Source organism: Ceratotherium simum, chromosome 1, assembly GCF_057802395.1.
Source record: "Ceratotherium simum simum isolate JZ-2026a chromosome 1, ASM5780239v1, whole genome shotgun sequence".
NCBI lineage: Eukaryota > Metazoa > Chordata > Mammalia > Perissodactyla > Rhinocerotidae > Ceratotherium > Ceratotherium simum.
The window spans coordinates 3,794,889-3,812,758 of NC_141900.1; the positions used below are offsets into that span (position 1 = coordinate 3,794,889).

The 17,870-nt window shown below is 52.3% G+C and overlaps 1 protein-coding gene across 11 annotated transcripts in view; it reads right to left on the reverse strand.

Moving 5' to 3' along the window:
• Window positions 1–17,870, reverse strand: part of TNS3 (tensin 3) — a 256,326-nt gene that overhangs the window by 62,575 nt on the left and 175,881 nt on the right. For all 11 annotated transcript variants that reach the window (XM_087431210.1, XM_087431156.1, XM_087431094.1 and 8 more), the window contains one exon: window positions 15,504–16,757. In XM_087431210.1, the coding sequence (XP_087287336.1) occupies window positions 15,504–16,757 (1,254 nt within the window). The remainder of the gene's footprint in view (window positions 1–15,503; window positions 16,758–17,870) is intronic.

Sequence of the window (17,870 nt, forward strand, 5' to 3'; positions counted from 1 at the left end):
TTCTAAGTGCGCCATGTCCAGTGGCCAGATCTCCTCATTTGATACAGAGAAAGCCCTGCAGGACGTGGTTTTCTGCACCAATACGCAGAGAGAGACATGCAGGTTATAGCAATTAGAGAGAGCAGGCCCGTGTCTCTGCGATGCTGAGAAGCCAGCACTGTGGTGCCTGGGCTCACACTCCTGGTCACTCAGCGAAGTCCCAAGGCAGGCCTGCCATCCTGCCCAGCAAGGCCTATATTCTATGTTTCAGACAAGGAAATCTGAGAGCTGGTCCCAGGACCAGTCCAAGGTTACAAAAGTTAACAGCATGTACAGCGGTGACCAGAATTCCATCCGGGTCCCTGGTGCCAAGGCCAGCACTAGAACGTTTCACCTGGCTGCCCTGAGTAACCACCACTCAGCACCTGGGCAGCCAGGCCACGGCCCACCAGTCTGCCCTGTGTGAGAGGAAGGTGCAAGTGAGACCCAGAGGGCTAGGCAGCAACAGTTTGCCAGGATGGGTCCCACTTTCCAGCTGCAGCTCTGAGTGGGTTTCCAGAAGGTTCCTTCTTCCTTTTGCAACAGGGAGGACACAACATTCCAAAGAGTGCCTTCGACAGGCCTAGGGTGAGAGTCCTCGAACACCTGCCTTGGTTCCCTCTCTCTCACACTCACAATTACACACTCTCTCACATATAATCTCTCACACACTCTCTCATTCTCACACACTCTCGGTCTCTCACAATCTCTCACAAACACACACACACTTTCCCACAATACTCACACATTCTCATCACACACAGTCTCTCACACATATAGTCTCTCATACTCTAACACAACACTCACAAACGCACTCATTCACACACATTCATACTCTTACACAGCCTCTTGCAAACACAGTTACATACTTTCTTACACACTCACACACTCTCACACTTGTTCATACACATTCACTCACTCTCATACTCATAATTTCACACACTAACACAACATTCACATAAACACACATATATTCTCACTCAGTCTCTCACAAACACACACTTTCCTACACACTGACAAACTCATTCACACATCCACTCACACTCATAGTCTCTCACACTTTAACACAACATTTCACATACTCACACACACGGACAGTCTCTCACACATGCTCACTTTCACATAATATACCCATTCTCTCACAAGTCTCTTATACATATTCATGCTCTCACATACCTCTGACAGACTTACACATGGTTTCTCACACTCACACACACTCACAACGTCATAAACACTCTCACACTCACATTCACTCACACACACACCCACGGTGCTCCAGCACAGCCCGCAGCTGCACGCTGCCCACAGTCTCGCACTGCCCCAGATGGCACAAGTGTTTATGTTTGTGTTCTCGACACCAGAGAGGCAGCTCGCCGTTCAGACCAACCTCACCACCCTGTTTCTGCAGCACCTCATTTCCGTGTAAACCAAGCTCTTTCCCACTGGCTGGGAGCTGCCTAACAGAAAGCTGGGGGCACTGGGTGTTCTTGGGCATCATTTTCCATCCTGGTCTCCCTCTAGGATGAGGAGGAATCACAAGCTTCTCGATTTTGGGGAGTTGGTCCCTGGCTCATTTCCAGGGGCTGGGAAGAGGCAGGCCCCGCCAAAGGCTCTTTCTTCTCCTTGGGAGCTGCCCACCTGCCTCGAGCTGCCCAGGTGGCCAGGTAGGGGATGCTGGCTGACAGCCTCCAGCTCCATTCAGCACAGGACCCTGTGCAGGGCCCATTCGGGGCTCCAACCAGCCCAGCTATACGGAACTGGAGAAGGGGTTTGCTGGTGACCCCAATGGAGACGCCCGGTGCAGCAGACACCTGGGCTGGGTCTCAGGTGCACAGAAGCCCCACCATCTCACAGACTGATGTCAGGGCCCCCACGTGCAGCAGCAGGGCAGAAGTCCCAGAGCCTCCCAACAGCAGGGAGGATCACCTCAAGGCACCACATGTTCGCCTGGGGCTGAGGGCTATCTCACACCAAAGCTACTATGGGAACTTCGAGTGCTCCTTGTCCAGGGGGCTCTAGGTAGGCGGAGGCAGGTGGGATCAGAAGCATTTCCCCTCACACCCTGTGTGGGGTGGCCTGTGGGAGCCAGTGGCCATACAGACATTTCCACATAGCACCTGATTTGCCATCTCTGGTGCCCCGTCCACCAAGATCTACGTTTACCTCCCTAGAGAAGGTTTGTGTAAACAGTAAGTGCTTTATTTCCACACTTCCGCCTCAGAAGCCTCTGCAGTTTCCTTTCTGAGCACCAGCCACCTGTCACACCAGGTGGGGGCGAGGATCAGGTCTCTCTCAGCTCCAAGGTTCATCTGTGCTGAGCCTTGAGCCCCGAGGACTCAGTGCACCTTTGTGAACTCAGAGAGCTTTAAGAGGTGAGGAGGTGAGGGAGAACAGGTGAGCTGAGCCACCTGCTGGGAGCCCAGTGCTGAGAGAGGAGGAGGAGGGGAGAACAGGTAAGGCCAGGTCACAGATTAAGAGCCCAGTGCAGCGAGGCACTGACTTCTGATTTCTACCAGAAGGGACCACAGCGGTTAGTAAAATATACACTCTCTACTCGCAACCCTGTCTCTCAAAAGTGACTTATTCATGGGTTTGGAGTTTTTAGTACTACTTTTTCCTGATTGATTATAAAAGTAATGTATGTCATTGCAGAAAATTTGGAAAATACACAAAAACATTCAGAAGAAAATCAAGCTAGCATGGAGCCCCAGGGCCCAGAGAGCAGCTCTGCAAACCAGTCCTGGATCTGAGTGAAGATACTGTTCACATCTCTTTTTCCACACTCAGGCTTACCTCATGAGCATTTCCAAAGAGAATAACTTAAAAGTTTAAATCCATAAGTTACTCCTGACTTATTTAACTTCAACAGTGATGCCTCATCCTTGCCCCCAGTCTCAGCATGGCCTCCTGGGCTCTGCTCCCACCTGCCCCTCCACCATCCTGGGTGGGACCACCAGGGGCCTGTTCCACCACCCCTACCATTCCCCGTCCATGTCCAGGGGCTTCTAGCGCCACGGTCAAGGCCAGCACCTCTGCTTCCTGCCACCCCTCCCCCCCCAAGACCTTTCCCCTCTCTCACAAAACCCCTCCCCTCCAGTGCACCCTTCCCCCTCCCACAAGACCTGCCATCTCCCACACACGCAGGAGGTAAGACCCTCTACCACTAACTTTGAGTCGTACGAGCCAAAAAGGAACCTGGGGACACCAAAAACTGGTTCATGGTTACAGTAAAGAAATGACTGTAATCTGGTGAGCCTGGGTCATCTGAACACCACAGTACCTGATGAGCTGAATAAAGAAATACTTTAAACCTATTCTCCGGACTGTATTAAAAAATCCACTCTACAAGTCCAGCCACAGCCATATTTTTCTTTTTCAGTGAAGAAGCCAAATCTAGGAAAAGAGGAGACAGAATGAAAGCAGGAGAGACTCGGTGAGCCAAGGCAGTGTGACTGTGATGGCGGGCCAGCGTCCCCTCAGGGGCACCCACAGGTGGCTCGGCAAACCACCCTCTCAGCCCAGCTGCTGCACGGTGCGGGATGCCTTCTGAAAAAGGGGCACAAAGCCCCAGGCTCCCCAGGGGGCTTCTGCAGGCAAAGGGCTGCTGGAGCCCTAGGCACCCCCCCACTGCTCCCCACACAGCCCAGGCGCTGCGTGCACCTGCTTCCCGCTGTTGCCCAGTCAGCAGAAGAGGCACTGGGACCCCCTGCCCCTCGCAGTCACAGAGGCTGTAAGAGTCAGTGCAGAAAATATGGCAAGCTAGGACCACTGAGTTAGCACATCCGCACATCCAGTGCCCTGCATGTCCACGCACAAGCCCCGCTCACACCTCTGCCAGGGTCTCCAGCGAGGGTCCGTCTGGGACAGCTCTTCCTTTACAGAATCATGCATGCCAGTCTCATCCTAGTGACCTGCTTTTTCCACCAACACGTGGTACTCTGACATGCTCCGCAATGGCCAAGCGACTAGATGAGACTCACCTTCAGCCGGTCCCTATGCTGGGCATTTGGATGTCTTCAGATGGGTCGCCTTTCCTCCCGCCACCAGACACTCCTCACTCCAGGCCTCAGGACCTGCCTACCCAGACTGTAATGTGGGGCACCCGTCCCCAGGTGCCTGCCTAGCTGCCACTCCCAGAGACCAGCGCATCTCCTTATTGCACCAACTTCACTTTATTCACGGGCGGGGCTGGGGTCAAGGACAGAGAAAGGACACTTGCTGACAATGAGCATAGCCAGCCAGTGGGCTATTCCGATGTCACTTCAGCCCTGGCCAGGCCTCGGAGTCACCGTGGGACACAGGAGCTCGCTGAGCCTGGGAGTTAAGCAATGCTCAGTCATTCGGTCATTCAGGCCACACCTAGGGACAGAGCCATGCTGTGATCAGGCCGGGTGGCTGTGCTAGGAGCAGGACCAAAGGGGGCCTCAGTCCTGGCACACCCAGTCTATGGTGGCTGTGACCTTAAACGGGTCACACAGGAGGGTGGAAGACCAAAACAGGGAAGTTTGAGGGAGCTCTGAGGACAGAGCAGGACAGTTCGTCCTTGTATGGGGGCACCCAGATGCCCTGAGCAGCTCTGGAGAAGTGAAGGAGTCAGGCTAAGATTGTAGGGTGCCCACCAACCACTTCGAACCCAGGACTGAATTCAGCCTGACCTGGGAGGTTGGCACTGTGGTCGCCAATTGACCACTGAACCGAGGGAGGTGTGGGAGGTGACTTTCTCAGATCACTCACTAGAAAACTGTATTTAAGAAACCCAGAAGCTCCTTGGCAACTCTGCACCTTTTCCTAAATACACTGAACTCCCAGTCACGCAGCCTAACGGCGAGTGTGCCCTGACGCGGTCTCTGGTACCAGGAGAGCACCTGTGTTCTCCTCGCACCACGCTAGGGTGATTCAGACCCCTCGGGGTGACTATCTGACCCCATTGACAGGTGAAGAAGCTGAGAACCGGGAGGTGCATCACAGCACCAGGCGTTACCCCCTGGGTCCCTGGCACACGACACTGCCGGTCCTGTGAGTTCTGAGCAGGGTCACAGTTTCAGGTTGTACCAGAACCTGGGGGCGGGGGCTCTCTTGCCGCACCGACTGATGGGTCAGCCCTCCAGGTGACTGGGACACACAAGTCAGAGACACAAACGTAAGACAGCGGTTCTCAAGCTTGGCTGCACATTAGCATCGCATTAAACATCTTGACTCTCGGCCACCCCCCTTACCTGTGAAGTTAGAACCCATGGGAATGAGGCCCGGGTGTCAGCATTTTTTAAAACTCCCTGGTGTTTCCAACACACAAACAAGCTCGAGAACCGTGGCAGGTCTCAACCCTGGATGCCCACTGGAGTTATACATGGCGGGGGGAGCATTTAAAATAATCCTGATGCCTGGGCCGTGACCCAGGCCAATTTAACCCGACCCTCTGGAGGCAGAAGCTGCGTTGGCACTTTTAGCTTCTGCATTTTGTTAAGTTTCCAGGTGAGTGCACTGTGCAGCCTGGGTGGCAAACTCCTGCTCTGAAGAGTAGACAGAAACTCATGACCTCCTAGAACACGACCTTCATCTTTTATCCGGGCCACAAGAAGGTGATGCACCCTAAGCTATTTATTTATCTTTATACGACCATATAAGAATGAAGTCCTGAGTCATACAGGCATACACAAGGGTTCTGGAAACTCCCCTGTATTCCTAGGAGTGAAAACAATCACCAAAGACTGCTCCATAGTTTCAGCCTCCTGCCTCCTGGTTTCAGCTCATTCAGATAAACGCCCTCATCTTCTAAACATAGAGTGTGGAAAAGGAGAACGGACAAGGAGAACGGACAGCGTGACAATGATAATGACAAGCCCAAACACTCTGCCCAGCTTAAATGTTCCCAGAATGATTTAAGGAGCTCTTTTCTTCCCTAAACTGATGTAGGGATTGACCCACCAGACCCTTCCACCTGCAGGCTATATTCTTGAAGAGAGAGGCGACACCTGTTAGAATTCTCACAGTGAGAGCTGACGGATGCTCAAGAGCTCAGCAGGAGCCGCCTTCAGCAGCTGGGACCTCGCCCTCTGGGTCTCCCTCTTTCCACTCTCTCCGACCCGATGCCAGAGTCAGGAGTGCCTTCGGGAACAGGGCTCCGTCAGACTGACACCAAGAGGCCAAGTAAGGGAAGCCTATCTTTTGGATTGCAAAATTGAAAATCCTTTCCACTAGGAAACACTGAAGTGCTTGGTTAGGAGGTAGCACTTCCTCTAAAAAGGCTTATTTAAAAGGGAAATGACATGTCCGAAAAGCTAGAAAGTATATCTTTCCAATACGAGAAATTTTAGGAATACTCCCGTGTTCCACTCAAAGTAGGCTGTAATTTAAAGCACAGATGTAAAAAGCCACACAGCAAACAAAAGGCGAGATCACCGCTCTCCTCACACACAATTTCTACCCTGACCACTGGCAGAGGCAGGCATCTGGCTTTAGTTCTTTTTCCTGACTTGAATTTCTTTTCTTTTTTTATCAGCTTTTCCCCCCAAGATCACTTGATCCTACTGGCTTCTCCTCAAACACGTCATCTTTTAGCAACTGTAGGGTGTACACAACGTGACTCAGGAAGGTCACTAGGGCCGTCCACCTTCAGGGCCACCATCAGTGGACAGCGCTGCAGGCAGGTGAGGCCACAGGAGAAACGACGCACAAGACTTCCAGATGGAAGCTGAGAGAGCTGTGACTGCCAGGCCGGTCCCTGCTGGAGACGCCATAACCTCTCTCTCCTGACGGAGATCTTACCACCATCTGCCCTTGGATTAGGTAAGTTAAATTAGCACTCCCCCTAGAGCAGAGGGCATGTGCCCACTAGGGGATCACGCCAGTGCAGACTAGCTTGTTCTCCACTGCACCCAAGGCAGAGCTTCTGAAAACAAGCCACCCACACCAGAGGCCAGGGGGTCTCCCAAGTGGACTTTCAAACACCTGAGGGGGCAGGTCCTCAGCAAGTTAAAGAATCACCACGTGGCCCAGCAGTTCCACTCCTGAATATGTACCCCAAAGAACTGAAGACAGTGTTCAAACAAATACATGCCCTGAACGTTCACAGCAGCACTCGTCACAACCACTAAAAGGCGAAAGCAGCCCAAGTCTCCATCCACAGAGAAATCTATCCATACAGTGGAATACTATTCAGCCTTAAACAGGAATGAAGCTATGACACTCACTACAACATGGATGAGCCTGGAAAACACTGTGCTAAGTGAAAGAAGCCACACTCAAAAGGCCACATATCATGTGATTCCATTTATGTAAAATGCCCAGAAGAGTCAAATCCATAAAGACAGAAAGCAGATTAGGGGCTGCCAGGGGCTGGGGGAGGGGGAGGGGGTACAGCTAATGGGGACGGGTTTCCTTCTGGGAAGATGAAAATGTGTGGAACTAGACAGTGGTGATGGCCGCACAACATTGTAAAGGTACTTACTGCCACTCAACTGTACACTTAAAATGGTTAAAATGGTAAATTTTATGTGAGGTGCATTTTTCCACAATAAAGAAGATCTGAGGTGGTGGTTTTGTTTCCTAGGGTGGCCTGCTCAAAGGTTTTCACCTTGAAATGCATATTATCTTATTTTAAATTGCTTTCTTTTTATTTCTCCTTTAACATTTTAGTTTCAGGGTGTTACATAGATTATTTTTAAAAATATGTGTTTAAATAGTTTATATTAGTTATGGCTTTGATTTCAGGATAGTAAAGATAGCATCTGAAAATACATGTTCTAAAAACAGAACTGAGAACCATTGCCGCAGTCCAGCAGCCAGTCCAGATCAGGCAGGAGTGGCCTCGGAGGCCACACGCCACCTTCTGCATCCGCACCTCTGGGCCTCTCAGGAACATCTGGAGGTGCCTGTCGGAGCGACCAAGTGGGGCACCTGAATCTGCCTGTTTGTGGAGTAAGGGTCACTGGAGCCAACGAAATTGACTCATCAACTCCCAAACTTCAAATTTGGTTTTATGCAATTAAAGGCAGAAATTGCAACAACAGTTCCCAGTGGTGACCATGTGTTTTTCATTCTTAAATCTCTTCCAAATTGGAAGCGCACAGAGCTCTCTGTAGCGCAGGCAGCTGGCTCAGTTACTAAATACGCACTTGCATGTGATATGGTCTATCGCTGTTCACGGTCCTAAAACATCAGTTTGAAGGGGCATAGACAGGCCATGGACCCCTGCTCCCACCTCCCCGTTCGTCTCCAGTGCCAGGAGCTCACTGACAGAGAAAGCACAGTTGTGCCGTGGCAGTGAACAGAGGGCAGGAGTCCTTCATGGAGGCGTCACCAGTGCCCTTGGCCTTGGCTCACTGGCCCTCATTCCCCAATCTCCTTTATCTTGGTTCCCTGCTGGGCTTGGGTAGGAGGAAGTCCCTCCTCTAACTCCTAGTTCCTCCTGCTTTCCAGGAGCTCAGGGCTAGTGGGGAGACGACAGAAGAGCACAGGGACAGTCATAGTTCCAGGTTGCCCAGGGAGGAGGTGGGAAGCCCTGGGCCCACGGGGAAGGGGAGGTTGTCAGGGGAGGCATCTCAGAAAGAAGGGGACCCTGGACTGACCCACAACCACCCTGAGAGTCCCCGACAGGCGGAGGCCACTGCATGAGAGGACAGTCCTCCTCGGGCTCCCTGAGGGAGACACTGTGGCGGGTGGTCAGACCTGCTCCTGTGCGTCCTGAGGGCCCCAGCGTCCTGCAGCTGTACTGCGACTGGATGGCGTTAAATGCAGCGTGAAACCACGTGCTCTTGGTCAAGTTCAAAATCACATCCAGAGTTTTCCTGGTGACACCAGTTGGGGTCCAGCATGCCTTCACAGGCCCAGGGAGGCTCACCATCGTGCTCTGCAGGAACAGGCCTGGCTGCTGGGCAGCTGAGAGGAATAGGGGGTTTAAGTGGACAGTGAGAGGTCAAGTGTGAAGTCGGAGTTAGATTAACTGGGTTCAGGCACCATGAGCAGAGCAGGCAGCCAGAAATTCTAACCACAGCCTGTGAACCCCTTCCAGACCTGCATCACCAGGAGCCCCCTGCATGGAAGGAAGAGGAGGGACTTGGCGGGGGGGGTAGTGGGGCTGGGCAGGGAGACAGAGTCAGGCAAAAAGACACACATACAGGAGTCCATGACCTTGAAAAACCCCACAGGATGCAAATATACATATATAAAGCAGATCAATTAAGAAATTATTGTAGCCTTTAAAAAACTACTCTTTTTTTAATTGTGGTAAGAAACATACCATTCCATTTACCATCCTGACCATTTTTAAGTGTACAGTTTAGTAGTGTTGAGTATATTCACATTGTTGTGCAACAGACCTCTATAACTTTTTTGTCTTGCAACAGAAGAATTAAAATGTACTCTTAACTAAAGGGGTATTGACACGTTTCCTTAGCTCTACTCTGGTACAGCTTTTAAGATGATGTGAATGAACCCAAACCCAGGTTGCATTACACTTGTGAGCACAGTACCTCCCATCTAAAGAAAGGTCTGCCTGTGCCCACGCCACCCTCACTGTTTGAAACACACCAAAACAGAACTAAAACGTAGCACCAAAGAGTGAGCACTTCAGGTTTCCCAGGAGAAACCAGTAGAAATTATTCTTCACTCTTATTACTTGGATCACTGGCAGTTGCCAAGGATGGTGCCTGCAAAGTCCTCTCCCGTGAAGGACAGAGCTGCTGACCACGTGCGCAATGCTGCCGGCTCCTGTAGGGAGCGTCAAGTCTGTCTGCCATCTGGACACGGGACCAACCGCGCTGGTCTGCAAATGGTCATCTTGTCTTTGAAGGGAAGAAGGACGATGAGGAAAGGCCCTGAGCGTGGGACTGTGACTCTGAACAACAACCCTGTGTCCTTCGCTGTCTACTCAACATGACCCCAGACCACACGGTCTATAGCAAGTGTGACTCTGAGCTGGACACTCTTCCCAGAAAAACCTAACAACTAACACAGGATGGCTCTGTAGAAAGAGACCACAGACCAGTTCTGCCCGAGTCACCCGCCCTCTCTGACCTCAAACTTCCTCTCCGTGAAATGGACGTCATCCTTGCTCTCATTCAAGGAGATAACCAGGAGTGCCTTGAGCACGGGCCATCCTGGCAGAGCCTTGTGTTTTTGTGAAGCCCAGTGCCTCTGCCCAGCACCTCTGGAAGCACAGCCCTGCAAGAATACAGAGCCTCAGAGGTGGAGGGAGGGGCCTTGCAGCGCATTGCTGGGGTACGGGGGAGGCTGGTGTCCTGCTGCTCTGGGTGATGCTCAGGTCGCCTCAACCTTCTGAGACTGCATCCTCGGGGAATTGAGGAAATCCTGCAGGGCAAGTGTTCTGTCTCATTTCATGCTCAGGGTCCACACTCGCCCCTTCTTCCCCATTCTCCCATGCACCTGGATTCCCAGTCCTTGAACACAACTGCACTTGAACACACCTGCACTTCCAGGCACCTTGGCCCCAGCTCTCCCCCGTGCAGTGCAGCTGGGAGACCTGGGGGTAGGGGACAGCACCAGGCCACAGCAGTGCCCAGAGGGCCCCAGGCTGAAGCCCAGTCTGGTGTCAGACCAGAGCAGGGGAGCCCTAAAGGTACTAAGTGCCTGCAGGGAGCAAAATGCCCCCCACCTCATCCCATTTTATAAGGTCACTCAAAGCTTTCTAAGACCTCACTTCTGAAAGGCCTCTCTCTTGTCTTGTGGGTGGGGATGGGCTCCCTACACTGTCTCTACATAACCCTTGCTAAGGTCCCTGTGCCAATTCAACAAAGCCACTTGAGTCCTTGGACAGCCATTTGCATTTCCACCTGTACCATGCCCCCCCCTCTATTTACAAACATTACCATGTGCCAGAAAACAAAATGAATAAGTCACTAGCACTGCCCTCGAGGGGTTTTATGGCTGACGGCAGAGCCTGAGTTTAGTGGAAAAAGAGCACAGCCATGAGATGTACAGCCAGATAAATGGAAACTTTATTCATACATCACAGTGGGCATGAAGGCCAGGGGTGATGCAGACAAGCTCCAACATGGTGCCTGGACTGGCATAGGCACTAAGAGTGGCAGTGCTTCCTGCCATCATGGTCATCATCATCATGGTCATCACCACCATCATCAACATCATCACCACCACCATCACCATCATCATCATCACCACCATCATCATCACCACCATCACCACCACCATCACCATCATCATCATCACCACCACCATCATCATCATCATCACCACCATCACCATCATCACCACCACCATTATCATCACCACCATCACCACCATCACCATCACCATCATCACCACCATCATCATCATCACCACCATCACCATCATCATCACCACCATCACCACCATCACCATCATCACTACCATCATCACCACCATCATCATCATCACCATCACCATCATCATCACCACCACCATCATCATCATCATCACCACCATCACCATCATCACCATCACCACCACCATCATCATGATCACCACCATCACCATCACCACCATCACCATCATCACCATCACCACCACCATCATCATCATCACCACCATCACCATCACCACCACCACCATCATCACCACCATCATCATCATCACCACCATCACCATCACCAACATCACCATCATCATCATCGCCATCATCACCACCATCATCACCACCATCACCATCATCACTACCATCACCACCATCACCATCATCACCACCATCACCATCATCATCACCACCATCATCACCACCATCATCATCATCACCACCATCATCATCATCACCACCATCACCGTCATCATCATCATCATCATCACCACCATCACCATCACCATCAATCACCATTACCATCATCACCATCACCATCATTACCACCACCACCATCCTCATCATTATTATTATCATGCTGGTATCAAGGAGACTTGCCTAGAAAATGCTCAACTTTCACATATCATTTTCATCTCAGAAATAACCAGACCCACGGTGGGCATGCTGCTGCCTGCAGAGCTGGTGCAATGCGAGCTAGGCAGGACATGCAGCAGCACCCAGGAGGAGCTCCAGGAAATACCATTCCCAAGTCCCCACCACCAGGTAACTGGCAGTCTTTCTCATAATCAGGACACTATCTGCAAAGAGTGAAGGATTTTACTAACTGAGGTCTCTGTGGCAAACCTTTATGGACAGCCAGAATTGAGACACTGTGCAGCCTGCATCTGGCAGAAGATACAAGGCCGGCCAGGGAGGGTCTCACTTAGAAGATAAAGTGTCTTAGAACTTTCCAGCCCATTTTTCATTTGTGAGCAAGACTCGAGGCAGCTCTAGTCAGACACTGCCCCACGTCACTGGGGCCCAGCCTCAGGTTCACAGACACAGACAACGCATCTATAGGGTGATGGCCACCCTCCTGGGCATGTCATGGAGCCTTTCAGACTCGCCGGCCCTTCCTACTCAGCACAGTAGACTAAGAGCCACATGTGGACCAGGTCAGCTCGGCAGCCCTGGCTCCCCCACCTAAAGGGTGATATGTGCTGGGAATCTGGAACATCTTCAAAGCACAGGTTTCCAGCATCCCCAAACCTTCTGAAATGTTCCAGGACTCAGAAGCAGTTGATTACCACACTTTTTTGACCTTCCCTGCCATCTAGTGATTCTTTTTCTAGTCTTTTCCAACTAAGAGATGTAAATACTGACATTTAAATTTTAAAATCAAATGGGTTCCAGAGTTCTCTATATCTGCCAGGGAGGGGAGGAAGTTCCCTTCCCCCCTCAATTCGAATGGCCAAGAGCCACAGACGTGAGCATTCCTTCCATGGTATTTCTATCAAGACAAGATGTTCTGGAACAAGAGCCAGAAGCCCGCATGTAGGCTGCTCTGAGAATGCCTCGACACTGTCCAGATCCTTTATGTCAAACGGGGTGTGAGTCTCCAAGGCCTGCTGCCTTCCCCAGCCTGGCGCTTACCTACAGCAGGAAGCTCATTCTGCAACTGAAAGCCAAGCTCAGGGCAGAAGGACAGAAGGACATGGCTCGCTCTGCCCAGCCCCGACAGCGTGAGCCACTTCTTTAGTACCATCGATGCTCCAGGCTTCCTTCCAGAAGCTCATTTCTAAATTTCAAAAAGGTCTCTGAAGATTAGCATCCAATTTGCTTATATCTAATCTCTAGACGTCATTGTAATTCTAAAAGTATGTTAAAAACCAACAAAAGGCCCATGATTCCTGTCAAAAATGAATAGATTAAAAATACTTTAGCTGAATTTGCATGATTAATAACCAAACATGCACTGAACTTTTCTGGCCTACTGTTGAAGTACTCAAGTTCTTTAATTTCAAAAATGTCATTACATTATTTTTATAACGAAAGGAACTAGAGATGATCTAAAATCAAAATAAAAATTCCAGTAATTAAACTGATAAGCTTATTGAGTAATTTACGCACGGTCAACAGGAGGGTGAAGGCGGTGAAGTGACATTCTAAAACCTCAGGCTTTGTGTGTCACTGCGGCAAGAACAGGAATCACTAAGGACTGAATTCTGCCAACTGGAAAACATATTAACCTAGAGAAGCCATCAGATGGCAACCTGAGCCTTGAAATCCTGTTTCCCACACACACTCGGACGACTCCAACCTCTTCCAAGCCTCAAAGCAGACTTTAATCCAGGGGGAAAAACTTCTGATTTTAATTTTTCCAAGTAATTTCTTTTAAGTAGATTTGGTGAGGTAAGTCATGTGCTAAGAGAGAGAACGTGGACAGTATTGTTCCCACTGAAACCTTTTTTAAACTCAGAATTTCCTGACTGTATTTGATTAAATGAGTTCATCCAAATCCTTAGACCTGGACCCGGCACCGCTGAACTGCTCCTGTGACTACTGTTGTTCTGTGGCTAGCTGGCAGAGTCATAATCTACTCAGGGAGACTCTTAGCTTCTTTCAACTTCCAGTTAATGCTATTCAGGAGAGCGGGAAGTCACACCGCTCACTTATGATCCAGGCACACGACAGGTGCACGCGGACCAGCATTTCCTGAACTCTTCCATCGGCCAGGCACTGTGATAGGGTTTCCTTTAACAGATGGAGAGAACAGAAATTCAGAGATTACGTCCTTTACCCAAAGTCAGCCGGACCAAGGTCTGCAAAGCGCATGTTCCCCCGGCCGTCCCAACCTGAGCAGGTCTAAAATCCACCCCGTCTGCCTACAAACCAGGCAGGGCCTCCGAGCAGGCCATAGGGGCTGATTCCTGCTCTACTGCATAAGACCTGTGTGACCTTGGGCAGGCCACCTCACCTCCTGACACCTCCGGAAACTCCACTATAAGACGGGGAGCCATCCCTGCAGCCGAGGGCCCTTAGGTAGATGAAGAGGGCCCGGAGGACAAGCCGGTGTGAATGGCAGTCTTGCTCATGAGAGTACTCGCTCAGCATAATGGACACTGACTCAGGAGGACAGAGGAAGCAGCAGGGCTCCTTCCCTCATTACCTCTCCAGTCTTCACTTTTACAGCAGGGCCCTGGGAGCCAGCTGACACCCCAGATGCAGACAGCCTCATACAAGAGGGCCTGGCCTCACGTGGACACCACTCTTAACCCTGAGGTGGCCTCTGGGTTCTGGTCCCTGCTTGATAGCATGCAGGCTCCCAGAATGCAGCCCTCCACCTCCCCAGACCTCAGGGGCACCCAGGCTTGGATGCTGGGCCTGGCCCATGTTTTTCTTGCAGAAGCTTCTAGATGCACATTCTCCCTGCAGCCTTTACATGCCGTTCCCTGCCACAGAAGCCCCCACTCCATCCTAGCACCCCTCTGCCTCCTGAGCATCCTCCCAGGTCGACCTGGCCAGCTCTGCAGGGCCCCACAGCCTTATGCCTCCCCAACACAGAGAGTACATCACAGACCCAATCCCAACACGTGCCCTCACATCCATGCAGCCGTATACCTGGAGGTCACTGCCTGTCCATGACAGCCACCCCCGGCCTTCCCAGGCCTCAGAGCTGGGCAGAAAGCCCCAGCTCTGGGTCCCAAACCACCAAGTCCTAGAAGTAAGGGCACTCAAAGTCTTGGCCTCCCTGAGTCAGCATGGCCGCCACCGCTGCAAAGGTGCAGACAAGGGCCCCCACCAGGACTGCACCCCCTATTGCACTGGGGCTGCTGTTGGGCCCTGGAGCCCGGCCTCGTAGCTCTGGATTCCCGCAGCACCTCCTACGTGGACTCTCCCGAACCTGCTCTTCCCATCGCCCCTCCCCACTGCCCACCCTCCACCCACTCACACGGCTCTCTACCCTCTGGATCGCAGGGCTATCACCCCCATGAACAGGCTCTCTGCTCCCGGCATAGCCAGCTTGGGAATATCTTATCCACGGGGACTGCTCAGTTATTTCCTGGTCCCCACAAAGCTGTGCCCAGGGGCCCAACTGTCCTCTTCATTCCCCTCCTCCAGGCCCAGTGAAGAGCACAGCACTCTCACATGAAGCCCTGTTCTATAAACCTCAGACGCAAGTAAGTATGCATCCCGTGAAACGCCAGCTCACCTTGCTGCACGGAGGTCCTGCCGGGGCCTTCTCCAGTGTCCTGAAGGCGGCCACTTGCCCGGAGCCCACCTCCCATGGTGTCCGGGGGCGCGGGGCCATTGGCCTTGCTGCCCAGTGTGTTCATGTGGGTGGGGATGGGCTCGAAGGTGGGATCCAGCTCCAAGATCAGCCTGTTGAGCTGCTCGATGGACTGGTCGATGTCCAGGGTGGGCGAGCCTGGGGAGGGGTCTGCACTCAGCTCTGGGCCAGTCCCATTCACAGCTTTGACATCTGGAAACCTAGGTTTGAACACTTTGCCAGGAGGAGGCCGCTGTGTGTCGGGGGGATGTGGCCCAGGGCCTATGCCCCTCTGGACGGCCACTTTGCTGCTGGCCCCCCGGGCAGGGGTGACAGGGACCCTGGGCTGGACCTGCACCAGGCTGGAACTGTCCACTGGGCCGCGGCTGCCGAGCCTGGCCTCCCCGTCGGGGGCGAAGCTGTACTGGTGAGCAGCCACCATCTGCTGCTGGCGCACCCAGGTCTGCGTAGAGTAGCTGCCCTGCCCATAGGCCTGCACCTGGGTGGACACGGAGGGCTTCCTGAGCACGGGCTGCGGTTGCTTGGGCTCACGGCTCCCAAAAGCCCGCTCTCGTTCATACAGGGGGTCCACACCAAGCCCCAGGTCTGGGGCGAGGGTGCTGTGCTGATCTTCGCCAGTGCTGCTGCCAAATCCGTCAGACAGCAAGGAGTTCTGGCTGCTCTGGTGACAGGTGAAGGGGCCCAGGTGGGCTGACTGGTGTCCCTCCGAGGAGGACAGGGTCCCAATGCTGTCCACGCTGTGCAGGTCATGGCTGGGCATCTCGTCATCCAGGATGTCCGTCTCCCGGTCCTTTGGTGTGGCGTCTCCATTCACGTGGACCTGGGCCGGCACAACGTGGCGTGTCCCGCTGTACTTGCTATGAGCATCGGTCATATCCTTGAGGGGGCTTCCAGAATCTTCTAGGCCAAAGCCACTAAGCAGCTGATCCAACTCAGCCTTCTCCTGGGGGCTCAGCCCTCTCTTAGTTCCTGAAGCCAGATGTTCCTCAGTCCTGTCGGTCCTCACCGAGGCAGTGGAGTGGCCCGAGTCGCTACTGACAGACAGAGTGTGTTCGCCGTGGTCTGGGCTGCTGGCTGAGATGGCCGGGGCCGCCCCTGGGACGCCGGGATCCGAGGCGCTCTTCTTCCTCACCTTGGCGTAAAGACTACCGTCGACAGGGCCCTGCGTGTGCAGCACTGATGGGGGAGAAAATGGGAGACAGACTGTAAGTCAAGGATGACAGGGGGCATCAGGCTCTTGGAGTGGGTTTGTGCATTGGTCTGGACAAAGAAATGAATTCATAACAGTAATTAGAGACACACACTCCTCTTGAACCCAAAATTCTATATACACACCCCAAATTTTATATACACTCCGGCCAAGTGAATGCCAATGAAAAGCAACTCGAATAATCAAACAGCTTCAGGCACCAAAACCATTTCTACCTTCTTATGCAAGGAGAATTGTCATCTAGAGAATCTTTGGGATTCTCACACTGGGAGTCTTCTTGCCTTGAGGGCTCACTGTTAATTCCATCATTAGTTTGAGCACAGCTCATAAATCCCCAAGAATCAAGAATCGACTGTGCATATAAGACAAGGGAGAGCGTTCTTCCGCCCACACATCTGTCAACATCTATTGGGCATCTGCTATGGGCCCGGGGAAGCAAAATCTTATTAAAGGAAATTCCTGATTTCAGAGCCCGCCATCCTCGCAACGTTCTGAGACCTGCTAAAATCTAAACGTGTGACTCAGTGAAAAGAAAGTGGAGGAACTGGTCTCAGGCCTTCCCGTGAGCGTGGCGTCTTTGGGCCAAGTAGGTGCCTGATGACCGCACGGCAGGACACAGAACCCCTGAAGCATATCGTTATGTACTGAACTCCATATATCAGGACAGTCAGGAAAACAAAAGTGTGGGCAGGAATAGCAGAACCCTCTGCTATTATTAATTACGGCCCTGGCCGTGGCATTCAGCAACTCCCGAGCCTCCAACTGCTGAGGGCAGACGACGATCTCCCGGGTACAGTGCAGAGCGGGGACAGGTACCCTCGGTGCAGGGGAGCCTGCAGTCAGCTCGCCCCATCATCCTCGCCTTCCTCTATTTTCCTGACCATGAAATTGCAGGCATACCACAACACGGGAGCTGCTGACAGCTGACCCATGCTGTTTGGACCCTGGCAGCCCATTCGTGCCAGCGGAGGAACCTGCCCTGAGCACCCAGCTACTGCCCTGGTGTGCTGGGTGCACAGCCACAGTCAGCGGTTTCCCACTTTTTTGAAAATGCTGAGGTGACAGGTCAGGACAGAGGC